General features: G+C 38.2%; 1 protein-coding gene across 1 annotated transcript in view; it reads left to right on the top strand.

Annotated features, from left to right (window-relative positions):
* bmp6 (bone morphogenetic protein 6) overlaps window positions 1-13873 on the top strand; it is a 34546-nt gene that overhangs the window by 14316 nt on the left and 6357 nt on the right. Inside the window, exons 2-4 of the mRNA XM_057322347.1 lie at window positions 5240-5432; window positions 10227-10375; window positions 10680-10874. Coding sequence (XP_057178330.1) covers window positions 5240-5432; window positions 10227-10375; window positions 10680-10874 — 537 coding nt within the window. The remainder of the gene's footprint in view (window positions 1-5239; window positions 5433-10226; window positions 10376-10679; window positions 10875-13873) is intronic.

Below are 13873 nucleotides of genomic sequence, written 5' to 3'. Positions count from 1 at the left end.
TTATCTAACATTGCTGTGTGGAAATTAGGCTTTTATCGAAGCAGAATTAGATTTATATGTCTGATTTCTTCACATGCCTGGCTTACAGGCAACATTTTTTATTGGTTAAAGCTGAGGAGACCAGCTTTCAGATCAACTGTGATCTGACTGTTCATGGGCTGCGAGATGAGAAATATTTGGCAGACTGTGGTTTGTCAACATTTTTTGCTCACATGTTTGTGGTGACTTTGATTTAGATTGGGCAAAATAAGTAAAATAGCTTTTTGATCATATGTGACTCTGGAAGCGATAAAACCAGTTTATGGGTATTTTTAATTAAATTTTTTAACATCACTTGAAAGCTGAATAATAGAGATTTCTTTTTTATTATGTATTTTATTGGAATTTGTTTGTCTCTTTGTAGATTTTTAGTTATGAATCTGCTTTTCTAGCAGGTTTTATGTATTATCAAAATATTTAATTCAATTCAATTCAATTTTATTTATATAGCGCTTTTCACAATGTGCATTGTTCCAAAGCAGCTTTACAGGAGCAAATAAGAAAAACACAGAAAGGTAAAACACAGCACAGTGCATGGTGTTTATAGACCAAGCAAGATCATTATAATAAATAATATCTAATAAATAAATGAATAAATAAATAAATAAATAAATGCAGTCTCCCGGTGAGCAAGCCAACACTGCACTGCTCTGCTGTAATCAGAGGCACTGTAGCAAGCCATCCACTCACAAAAATAAAGTTTTTATATATTTAGGGTAGGATATTTACAAAATACTATCTTTAATTAATATCCTAATGATTTTTGGCATAAAAGAAAAATCAATCATTTTGACCCATACAATGTACTATTGGCTTTTACTAAAAATGTTCATGTGCTACTTAAGACACATATGTATGTGTGTGTAATGTTTGGTAAAGTGGATCTGAAAAATTACTGTTTATATTATATGCATCCATCCTCAACCATCCTCAGTATTGTAGTTTAAATATAGCTTTAAAATAGTATGGTGAAATAATATCAATAACACACCTGTTTGCCATGTTTAACTTTGCAATTAAAATAAAAAAGTCAAGTCAAGTCAACTTTATTTATATAGTGATTTTTACAATTTTCATTGTTACAAAGCAGCTGTACATAAAACATATTGACTATAAGCAAAACATTTAAAGCACACATTTTAGAGAATAGAGAAATAAACACAGGTCAAATATTAAACAGACTATAAATTCCAATACGTAATATTAATTAAGTAAAACTTTAAATTAAATAAATAATAAAAAAGAGAGAATTCACATGCTGAAAAATTACATAAGTACCTGGGCACCGCTGCTGGGCGAGCAATGTAAGTGATCATATAAAATAGTCAGTCTGATGCAATTATCAATTATCATCAAGGTTAGGCAGTAAATTAGACCAGTGTATGTAGCAGAAGGACAGTGTGTCCCTCACGGAACCGTGTCAGTCCCTTTTGAGGTTCTCTCAAGAAATATAGTCAGTCAGATGTAATTATCATAAATGAGATTTTTTGGCAGTCTATGTATCAACACATAATCTTTTTGCAGTAATGTAAAAAAAATGTTATTCAGTAGTACCATGACCTACAGTATGTCACAAAATCAAATAAATCATGATTTCTAATATCACGATCCCATTAGGAATAAGTTACATTTTCAAAAGCTACAGTAGTTCTGAAAATATAAAAAAATAGTATTTATTCTTTTTATTTTAGGGTAAAAATGTGACCTGGATGTTTTTCATTCGTGTTTTGTTTTGTGCCGTATCATGTTTAGAGGCGTGGAAATGCCCCCTCAATGATCGATGTGCATTCACAAACGTCTCAAATGTTAACAACAACAATTTTTTGAGTTTATGCTGTGAACTTTTAAGAATCCAACTTTTAGTCGATCTTGATGAATGCATTGTCACTGATGTAAACATGACAGCTTTCTTCTTTGATCAGAAGGCTTTGTTTGGTTTTGCTGACCATTAAAGAACGCAAAAAGAACACACATCTCCCTGAAATCCTGTAGAATTTAACCAATCGGAGAACGACTTCGAATCTGGTGAAGTGTTTCCAGTTAAGTGTGCCATTTTTATCAGACATTCAGCCATGGTCCGTGGGTGTGAAGTCTGAGACTGAGGATGTTTTTGTAGGTCATGCACAAGGTTTTTTGTATCAACTGTAGTAAAACTGTAGTATATGTATCAACTGCATTTTCTTTAGTCTCTAGAGCAAAGCCTCTGAAATGCAGGTCAAATGTAAGATTGACACAGACATACAATTAGTGTAGCACCCCCTTGGACTCAAAGAAACTGTATGTGAAGAGGCAAGGGTGAAAATGTGCTGTTGTTTGTCTTAGTGGTGTGGGGAAAATGAATAAAAGAAGATGTGGTGAATGAATTAATGCAAATTACCAGCAGGCTACTTCAAGGGACATGATGGAAAATATTTAATGTGCAACTCACAACTGACCACAGACCACACTGATGTCCATCCAGATGTCTTCTCTTCAGCTATCTCATTCTCAGTCTCTTCATTATAACTTGACGTGGTTACCATATCTTCTCTGTAGGCCACAACCCACTTGATTCTGTCCTGTGTGGGCTAATGACAATAGCACAGAAAGAAAGAAACAGATGTCACACAGGTGGAAATGAAGATCAGCCTCTGTTCTGTCTTTGTAAAAATATTTTATTTTCCAATAATTTCAGAGAAATTCAAAGAATGCTAAATTTTACATTAAAGATCTGTTAAACTACTATCATTTGCATTAACAAAATGATATTCAGTTTACATCAGAGATGGTCAGAGAAAATCAAAAAGGGTCTTTGCCTGTTAATATTTGTATACATTCTAGATTGCTGACATTAGTTTGGCTGTATTCGGTGGGCAGGATTTTGATGAATGTGTGATTGAAGTTAGTTTCAGTAGGTAGGTATATAGGGTTATAAAATAATAGTCCTAAATACCATTATGACCCATAAAGTGTACATGCACCAAAATGCCACCCCATAATGCCTGAAATGTTGACATATTACTACATTGAATTACTCGCAACTGCAGCTGGTTTTCCAACTCTAACTGTAAACTGGTTTTTACAGTATGCATAATTGTTTCTTATAGAACATTTATTAATGTATGTGCCTCACCCTGGATAACTGTCGTAATGTCCTTCGCCTCTTTTCCTGTGTGGGGGAAGTATGTCTGTGAAGATGATGAAGAAAGCCAACACAATGAAAGATACTCGATACTTATCACTTTGTCTCTCTTAAATGTACATTTTCAAGCAACTCTGCACACATTTCGGTTTACTGTGTGGTCACTCAGCTATTGTTGTGGTCTTCTCTGGCTCTATCCGCTGAAAAACCACATCAGATGTATCAGATCATATGAGCTCTGTGGTTTTGGTCATGTTCCGTACTGTCAGTGCCAAGTGCTTGATATAAGTATAACCTATCATTCTGCAAGACTCCTTTTTTTCCCCATTATGCTCTCAACAAGGGATCACTGCAAATTTCCGCTTTTATAATAGTTATTCATAATAAGGCTATGAAAGGCTATGAAAAGATTTGTATGACATAGGCAATGTATATTTTCTGTAACACTCTCATGGGTGATATGATTTCTGTGACCATCTGTTTCATGCAAAGGAGCCAAAGTTATGTGCCGATTATCTTTAATATATCTGTCATCTCAAATGTTTTTGTTACTCGGGGACTAGCTTCTGCTGTGAAGCACCTCTGGAAGTTGTTAATGAAGAAGTCTCAGCAACATGTGGATACAGTCACATTTAAACTTAATGTGCTGATGTGAAAAACATCACAAAGAGGACCTCTGGAAACTACTCTCAGTACGGATTATGCAGGCGTATTGTGAATGAGAAAAAGCCTTGTGTGTGTTAAGCCATCACCATGTGAACCCCAAAGCTGGAACAGCACTAAAGCAAATTCTCCCTTTGCATCTTTCTTTTCTCTTTTGGTTTTAAGCCTTCTTCAACGAGTCAAAAGTGTGGGACCTGATGCTGCCGGCACTGTATTTCATACTTTACATGAAGGTTGTCCAAGGTTATGCAGTCAATTAGATCAGTGTATGTAGCAGAAGGACAGGGTGTCCGTCATGGAACAGTGTCAGGCCCTTTTGAGCTTCTCTCACTAGATTTGCTTTCAATTGGTAGCACATGTGTAAGGACAGCAGAGCAGTCAAACTCCCTGTTTGAAGAACAGAGGTCAGGAAAGATGCTCCTTTGTGACATTGAGAACTTTAAACATGTACTGTAATTCACCAAACCAAGAAACTGACTATAAACCCTTGGGGATACCTTATTTATTCTTCCGTTTCACAATTTAGTTAAATCCTTAACTATTTCAGGAGGAGAAAGGGCTGAGATGTAAGTGTACGTTCCTCACCTAGCAAGGCATGGAAATACAATCAGAGCAGGACACGTTTCCCCTCAAGTGGGGCATCCGGCTGGACTTGTACTTACTGCAAGAAATACAGCCCATGGGCTGACTGTATTCAAAAAAAGAAAGGACTGTTGGTGACATGTGTGGGGAAAAACAGCACAAGAGCATGACAGGGCTGTCATCTAAATAGAAGACACACTCCGGTTGCTGTTTCCCCCCTTTTCAGTATCCGAGTGGCTGCTAGCACTTAAAACTGTGTAGAATTGTGTTTTGCTGTGGGAACAGCTTGAATAAATAAAGAATTAGTATTCTACTAGAAATAGTGAATCATTATTATAGCACATGCCCCGCACATCTGGTGCTCTGTGAAGTGGTTCTGTAATGTAAATGCATATGTATGGACCATATGGGTGAATTAGGTCAGACGATTATAGACCATTATTGAGCACATTGCTTACCACTTCTTTATGATTTTTAACTCAATAAGAGACTGAAATGTTACTGAAGGCTGTGTCATTTATTTAATATTTACTCTTCATTTAGTGTCATAATAGAAAAATGTCTAAATGTTTAATTACATATCATAGTCAAGGATAAAAGGCATTTTTACGCATGTCATTTATCGGGTGGCTTTCTTCCACTAGTAAACTTATCCTGACACTATGGATTATAGTTACAAGCTACGGTTTTCATATCATGGCTTTTATTATGTTGTCTGTTTTATCATGGCATGGATTAACTATTCACATAAAAGCATCAAAACTATTGCTATATTTTTGGGGTGTTTTTCCCTTATTGGTACTTTAAATCGTATTTCTTTGTGTCTTTGAACAGTGGAGTATGACAGGGAGTTATCGCTGCAGAGAAGACACCATAAAGAGTTTAAATTCAACCTGTCCCAGATCCCAGAGGGTGAAGCCATCACTGCTGCAGAATTCAGGATCTACAAGGAATGTGTTACCAGAGCTTTCCGCAATGAGACGTTCCTGCTTAGAGTGTTCCAGGTGGTTGGAAAACACCCAGACAGGTAAAAAGCAGTCATAATAAAAATATCATTCTATATGAAACACATTTTTCAAAAATCCATACATAGAAATTTTAGCAGCATTCCTTGGTGATATAATTTATGTCGATATCTATAGGATGTTGATGCAGAGACAGTTGTGAACCATTGACTAATATGGTCTGATCTTTAACAATAAAAAAATCTAACTGAACCAATAATACATAAACAGTTGTATTGTAAGACATATGGTATAAAGAAGTTGAAAGAAGTGAATGTAGTAAATTTAGCAGATACTCCTGCTGTAAGACAGAAGCAACCTCCACCAAATGTTTCCGTCTGCTGCTTATAGCTTTCAAAACATTGAGAGAATGTTTTGGTGTATAAAAATGTATAATACATTTTATTTCAGTTCATTAATATTGCTGGGGTGTCTTCAATCGCGCAGCCCTCTTCAGGTCAAACCATAATATCTAAATGTGTTAGTGTGCACTCACATGGGATTGTGGCAGTAAAGGATACAACTATGCTTTCTTTAAAAAGGGATCAGATGGAGGTATGTCAGGAGACTGGATGAGACAACATGAATGTCTTTTGTAAAATATTTAAATATACTGTTTGCGTGTTTGTAGATTGTGACTTTGTTCCTTTAGTGTGCTCTTCACAATGAGTAAACATAACAATTAAGTTAAAATGACTCATAAATAGTATTTTTAATGCTAAATAAACCTACATTGGTTTCTTGGAAAATGTTATAATTTAGGGACTGTTCGACTCTTGTCAGGCATGAAAATATTTATTTGTTAGTGCATATCCTTGTTTTCCAACAGAGTAATTGACTGCGTGTTTTAAATCGGGCTCAGACGTCCCTCTCTGAACACAGCAGAGGTTGTCTAGCATGTACTTTATGTAGACTAAGGCCATGACCACAACGCACAACTGAAATAGCTTGAGTTTGGTGTCTAAAAAAGATCCCACCAACACACACCAAACATTGACTTTGTGGGTGGTGGGAGGGATAGCTCCTCAAGAAAGGCGAATGGCGTGACCAGTATAGTGTCAAAAATAAGCCAATGAGCCTCAACTGTCAGGCACCCCCTCGTGGGTTTCTTGTTTTGTGTTTTTGTTATATTAAAGTCTCTCTGTTAACCCCTTCACCTCTGCCTGCCTGCATCTGGGTTCTTCCGCCACGAGATCGTGACACTTTGAGTTTTTGGATGAGATGCATGGATGCAATGGCTTGCTCATTTTTGGCATAATGTTAATTTCAGTGGTATTAAACTGATTCAGTTGCTTATAAAATAACGGGGCAGTTGTGGCCTAATGGTTTGAGAGTCAGACTCGTGACCAGAAGGTTGCCGGTTTGATTCTCAGGGCCGGCGGGTAACGACTGAGGTGCCCCTTGAGCAAGGCACCCAAAACCTACTTGCTGCCCACTGCTCCGGGTGCACGTGTGTTCAAGACTTGCTGTGCGTGTGTTCACTACTCACTGGATGGGTTAAATGCAGAGGTCACATTTTGGGTATGGGTCACTATATCTGACAAATAGGTCACTAAATCAACCAGATGAACCATCTATAAGTTTACAACTCGCTCACTCACACTTTTTTGTTATTATATAAACGTTTGTATTTACAGAAAAAAAAACAATTGTTATAAACAAATCATGTCAAACTTAAAGCTAAAAACCACATCTCCTTTTAAAGCTTTTAGAACTAAAAACACCTCGCTTTTGACCTGCAATCAATTCTAATATCTCAAAGAATATGACCGGTTACATGGCTTCATGTAGATAGCAAGGTAGAACTTTTTCAAAGTTTAGGAACTTTTGCGGGTGGGATTTTGGCACTATACATGCTGACTGGTCGAGTTCACCTAGCATTTGGATTATTTGACTCAACGCAGCATTGTACATTGCAGTGTCGCACAAAAAATGATTATTGTCCGTTGCTTTGCATGACGTTTACATCGTTTTACATCACCGCCCCCTCCTGGACTGGGAGGAGCAGTTGCGTGCAGTCCTATGTCACCGGACTGACTTTACAGTACTTTAGACTGATGGAAACACAGACATCAACAGGTCAGGGGGGAATGTTCTTGGGACAAATTGTTCCAGGCAATTTCGGTGGAAACGCGGCTTTAGAGGTCTAAGCTCTAATGATTGAGCTACAATTGCCGTGCATCCACTCTGACAATGTTTACTGTGATGGTGTGTAAGAAGTTCAAGAACTGTGCAGGTTTGAAACAACCTATGTTCTAAAAACAGTATTTGTGCCTTGCAATTACCACAGAAAAAAACAGTTTGCAAAACAAAAATACACTGGATTTCAGTAAGGTATCAGGGCACCTGGATAAACAGATTGCATAAAGTCTCTAAACTAAAGCCACAACATTATATAAACATCATAGGCTCTAGTTGGGGACTTTTTTGTTTTGTTTTTAAACCATATGCAGAAAATGGATAAAATACTGAAATCCTCTACATTTTGAGGTGGACCTCCATTTCTAGCTCTGGTTGTATTCGACTCTGTCATGATGCTGACATAAGGCTAGTAAAAACTGGAACTTGGTTATGAGCAAGAATTTTGGTGAGAAACCTTCAACCACAGTTAACATTAGTATTAGCTAAATATGCAGAGATCTATCCACCTAAAAACTTTACAACTTTATAGCTCCCTCCCTCGTCACAGTGTGCCAGCCAGATAAATACATGTTGATTTGGTTACATACACATTCATACATGTATACTCTTGGAGAATCTTAAATATCTCTCCAAGCTGTTTTATACCTACAGAAGCACTATTGCATCTAATGCAACTTAACAAATGGAGGAGAGCGGAAGCATAAAAGGACAAACGGCAGGAGAATACGGCGAGAGAGGACCGGGCCCGGACATTAGTTAAGTTTTGTTTATGTTCGTGTTGCTGGCAGTCGTCCGTGAGGGGCTGTCGGCTTGTTACTTTTGTGTTTATGTTTGTGTGGACGACTGCCGGCCGTTTGTCCTTTTATGCTTCCGCTCTCCTATGTGAGAGATACGAGGCCGGAATGACGCCCAGCTGACACTCATTATCAATCGTGTCCCGGCCTTGCTTCTTCCTCCCACGGCTCTCGTCACGCCTCCCTCGTCACATACCCACATCGCCCCTCACAGGCCGGGGGGCACCCACGAGACTGTGCTTACTCCCCCCCGGGGGGCCAGTCTCAACGGCCCCAGCAACTGGGGGTATGGACAGACGAGACGAGAGAACGGAGACGGAAGCACCAGGAACGAAAGGGGCCAGAGGGGAGAGAGGAAACAGAAAAAAAAACTTGGTCCGGTTCCCGGACACACTGTCGCTCGGTCCTCAGCCAGCCGAGAGGCTCTTCCTCGCGGTGCCATGCGGTGGTACTGGACGCTCGGTGGACGGCTCACGCCTCCTCCACCTCCTGGCGGCCGGCGATGGCTCTTCTGGCTGAGGGCAGCCAGTAGCGAGTCCCCCGCTTCCTGCTCCTCCCCTTTCCGGCGGACTGTAATAAAGCTCAATAAAACGGAAGGAGGCGGGAACCGGCGAACAATCAAACATTTTAATTCAAAATAAATAAACAATAAACAGCAATAAAACAGGCCGGCAGCCCCTCACGGACAACTGCCGGCCACACAAACATAACCACAAAAGTAACAAGCTGGCAGCCCCTCGTGGACGACTGCCGGCAACACGAACATAAACAAACTTAAACAAAACTTAACTAATGTCCGGGCCCGGTCCTCTCTCGCCGTATTGTCCTGCCGTTTGTCCTTTTATGCTTCCACTCTCCTCTGTGAGAGATACGAGGCCAGAATGACGCCCAGCTGACACTCATTATCAATCGCGTCCCGGCCTCGCTTCTTCCTCCCACGGCTCTCGTCACGCCTCCCTCGTCACACACACAAAACTGTCCCGTTTACCCAAGAATCTATCAGAAACTTATGAACAACCTTATCCTGTCTGCATATATTTCAATCATTATTTTCATGTACGCCTGGCCTCCTTGGAAATTCCTGCTGAGGCATATGTTAGGATGATCCTGTATGCATGCAACAGCATGAAGCTGTTAAACTATAGGCCCGTTTTAACTGCAGCCTATGACAGAGGCAATAAATGCGATTTATGTAAACAAAGAAGCCCTGACATGTCCAGCTTTATTATTGCAGTTAATTTAATGTGTCTATAAGGGGCTTTACAGTGGGCCTTTTGGAGTCAGCAGCTCCCCTGTGGTGTCATTGAGACCTCGTCCCAGGTGAAGCTGTGTGACTAGTGGCACTAAACAGTATGAGTCAGCATTAACGTCACAAGTTTATGGTAAATGTGACGTGTGAACCACCGCAGGGAAGACGCTCATATGGAGCTCCTGAGAGAGTTGCTGTAATTAATGAGCAATAAGGAGGGGCTTCAGGGCCATACCCAAAACACCTGTGTGACCCACTGCTTTGATGTCACCCGGTTAGTGTGCACTACATCATGTAGTGTGTAATTACTGTATTGGGCACAGGCCTCCCTGTAGAAGCACTTTTTAACTCATTGCTGAAAGATCTTCTGTGTTTAATAGACTATGAATATTTAATTATGTTAATTGTCTGTTTTGTAATAAAGTGATTATAACTTTCTTAAAGAAGTTGAGCTATTGATGAGTTGAATTGTTGAGTTGTGGGCTTTCCAGTATTTGGATATACTCTATATAGATACATAGATATGCAAATAGATCTATCTTTGGCCCAATACATTGTATTCATAGATAATATAATGGACATATACAGTATATCCATAATGTCATTAGTAATACTCTGGCTGTTTGTTACAGGGATGCCGATCTGTTTCTGCTGGAATCTCGCAGGTTATGGGCGGCAGAAGAAGGCTGGCTGGAGTTTGACATCACAGCCACTAGTAATCTCTGGGTGATGAACCCATATCATAACCTGGGTCTACAGATCAGCTTGGAGACTAGCAGCGGTAATTAAAAAATATATGAAGTTCCAAAATGAGATAACCCCATTTTCTTTTTTTTTCTAAAATCATGTTTTTATTATGTTATCATGTTTTTATTGTGTTAGTTAGCTGTAGTTTTTGAGTTATTATGGTTTAAATCAAAACAAACCAACTGCAGTTTGATATTACTTTGAATGCACAATAAATAAACGTGATTTTTGAAAAAATGTAAAAACTAAAAATACTCTTCATATGTATTTTATAAAATCAGTATGTCACTTATTTTGTTATGTAAATCAGTAAAAGTGCTGTTTTCTCTTTTGTACAGGGTGGAACATCAGTCCCAAAGACGCAGGGTTAGTAGGTCGTGATGGAGCTCTAGATAGGCAGCCCTTCATGGTGGCCTTTTTCAAAGTGAGCGAAATGCGTATCCGATCCACCAGATCCACTGGCAAACGGCGTCAACAGAACCGCAATCGATACAACGGTCCACACGAGGTGTCAAAGGGAACTGCTCATACAGGTCGGCCTATAGTATTTCCCATCATGTCAATTAAGCCTCTTCTCTTTTTTGCTAAGAAAACAAGTTTAATATACACTTAAGGCAAAAATCACTTTCAATTTTATGAGACAAAGTTGACAAGAAATGCTTCAGATGAGATTTATTGAGTCCAGATTTTCATGTGCCTGTGAGATCTGTACTTAATAAATCTCTATAAGAACCTTTTGAGAAAGCTTAAAGGTCAACAACAACTGTTCTTAAAACCCAACATAGATCTTTTTTCATAGATAAAAAAAGCTGCGTCAAGTGGTTCCATGCAACAATATTAAGTAATTTGAACAAATAACACTTTAGTTGTATGAACAAAATAAATTTAAGTAATGTTGACAAAACTTTTTTGAGTAAATCCAAACCATTCCGATTGTACCAGTAATTTTAAGTTAATTAAACTCAATATTTATCCTTCTCAATGGTACTTTTTGTTGTCATACAATAATTATATACAGACTTACTGCATGTACGTCAAAACACAATGAGCAAATCAGATGAGAGGCATCTCAGTACTGGCATTAGCACAGTTAAAGCTCATTGAATGATGCAATAGACATCATGGGCATGCTTAAACCTCTCACAGCCTAAGCATATGTACCACACTTCAAAACAATGGCAACCCTAAAACTAAAAAATACAACAAACTCTTTTAAACCTCAAAGATAAATGCACATTAAGCACAAACACTGTTGTTCTTTACTGAAAAAACACCTTTACTGGTTTTTTTTTTTTTACTGAAAAACACTTAAAATAACATTTAATTTAGAAATTTACTGCCTAAATGCATTCTTATACGTAAAGCATGCTGGGAACTGAAAATCCCCCTCAACCAGTCATGTTGAATTAACTTGTTTATGTTAAGTAAACTCAACAATAGGTCCAATATTATAGGGTTTTGCGTTCTACTCAACAATGTTAAGTTGACCAGTCAAACACTTGTTAGGTAAAGCTGACAGATCTAATTTTTTAGTATAAATAACATGGTTAACTTACGTTAATTCAGTTACTTGCATTCTTTATGTACTGTGAACAAGGATGGGTTAAGTAAAACTAACAGCAGCGACACACAGTTCATTTTTTTGAGTGAGTAAAATTTATTCTGAAGGATTGTACTTTATGTAACCCAAAACATCAGTCCTTCTCTCTGGCTCTGCTTGGCATGTCTGTAGTGTAAATATTTAGATTTAAAGCAGGAAATTGTGAGGCCATTGTGACAGCGGTCCCATCATGCATATGGTTTCAATATGAAATCACTCAAATCAAAGCATTCAGTGACAGCCTTAGAGCTCAACATATCCACACATAAGTGAGATATCCAATAATAATAATAATGAATAACCCCAATAATCATTGATAACCAATAATTTCAAGAAACAAACTAAATCTTATTACTAACTATTAACTTACTTGAATACTTTAAAATTATGCATCAGGTATCATTAACTAACAATGAACATTTGTTTATTTCTAAATATAGTGTTATATACTGTATATAACAGGTCTTGATTGTTTTATTGTTAAAAAACAGCAAAAGTAAAAAAAAAAGTTTAAATGTTATGAAAGTAGTGTTTGTTAGTTTGTTACCTATAGCGTTGACTCTGGTTTACTGTAAAGCAATACTCCTGAAAAAAAATGTTGCAAGACAGTAATGTTACAATGCATATGTTAATGGTCCCCAAACTGAAATTATTCAAGATATAATATTTCTTTCATTTGCTGACATGTTCTTGACTGATTTCCTGAAATTCACCCTCTGAAACGTGTTTTAGTGTATTTTATTCTGTATGAGTTATTTGCCTCTGTTGCTTAAACTTCAGCTCGGTGAAAAGAAAACAACACATTAGCACTAATGCACGGCTGGAGGCGTGGGGGAGCTTGCTGGCCTTTGGCCTGAGGGAAGTTAACAAGCGTCTATAGCTGAGCTCAGTAAAGTGCTGTCCCAGCGTTAGACCTGTCATTACCAAAGAGCTGTTATTAACTGCTGGCCTCGACCAACGTGACAGTATCGCTTAAAGAATTATAATAACACGGCACTGTCCAGCTGCGGTTCTTCATCTCCCCCTCCCTCAAACCTCCTTTTGTTTACCATTGGTGTAATTAGACATTGGCAAACTCTGGAGATGGCTCTTTAATAACCACAGTGATGAAAGACAGGAAGAAAGATAAACTTCACATAGATGCGGACGACACTCGCGTTCTCTTTCAAGTCATGTTGGGAATGGGCTGAGAGAGTTTACCTGCCTCAGCTCTTTCCAGGATGCCTGTTATTCCATGCGGAACGTCATGGACATTACTCCAGCGTGCCGTCACAGACAGGAATGTCATTGTCTAATTGCTACAGTACAGGCCGAACTCACAGGAGACGGTCTTTGAGAGAGACAACAGACAGGTTTTATTGTGCTTTCAGGAGTTTGCTGTTTATTTATAAAACGTAACATTGGGCGCCTCTTCAAAAGTAATAAAATGGTTGTTGTTCAATTCCTTATGATTGACATCCATTACATAAGACAAGCAGGCAGGCGTTCTTATAAAGAAGGCAAGTGAAGGTCCACAGGACCAGCTCACAGCGGTAAGTGTGTGACATTAAATTTTACAGACAGGAAGAGAAGTGCTTTATGGGCTACCACAAATCTGGCCTTTACACTCAATGAAACTCCACACTAAATATCTGCTTCACTTCTGAAAGGGCCCTTGACTGTAAATACCCCTAGTAAATAATGGAAATGCAAAGTTAAACAAAATCTTTGTGTGAATGCAGTATACAGTATATAGTGTGTGTGTTTAGATCTATGAATGTATGTTGAAGACATTATTTGTCAGCATGGTAAAACATTGTCATAATATAGTCTCAGATTTGTTCTGTTCCGTTTAGATATGTTTAGTCATATCACATAAATTACAACAATCCCAGAGAAGACATTTTGTGTATACAAAATAAATATTTGTATTTTGATGTTGGGTGAAATGTG

The sequence above is a fragment of the Triplophysa rosa genome, linkage group LG23, assembly GCF_024868665.1.
Source record: "Triplophysa rosa linkage group LG23, Trosa_1v2, whole genome shotgun sequence".
Taxonomy (NCBI): Eukaryota; Metazoa; Chordata; class Actinopteri; order Cypriniformes; family Nemacheilidae; genus Triplophysa; species Triplophysa rosa.
Note: the sequence above shows the minus strand (reverse complement) of the source record. Positions and strands in the feature narration are given on the sequence as shown.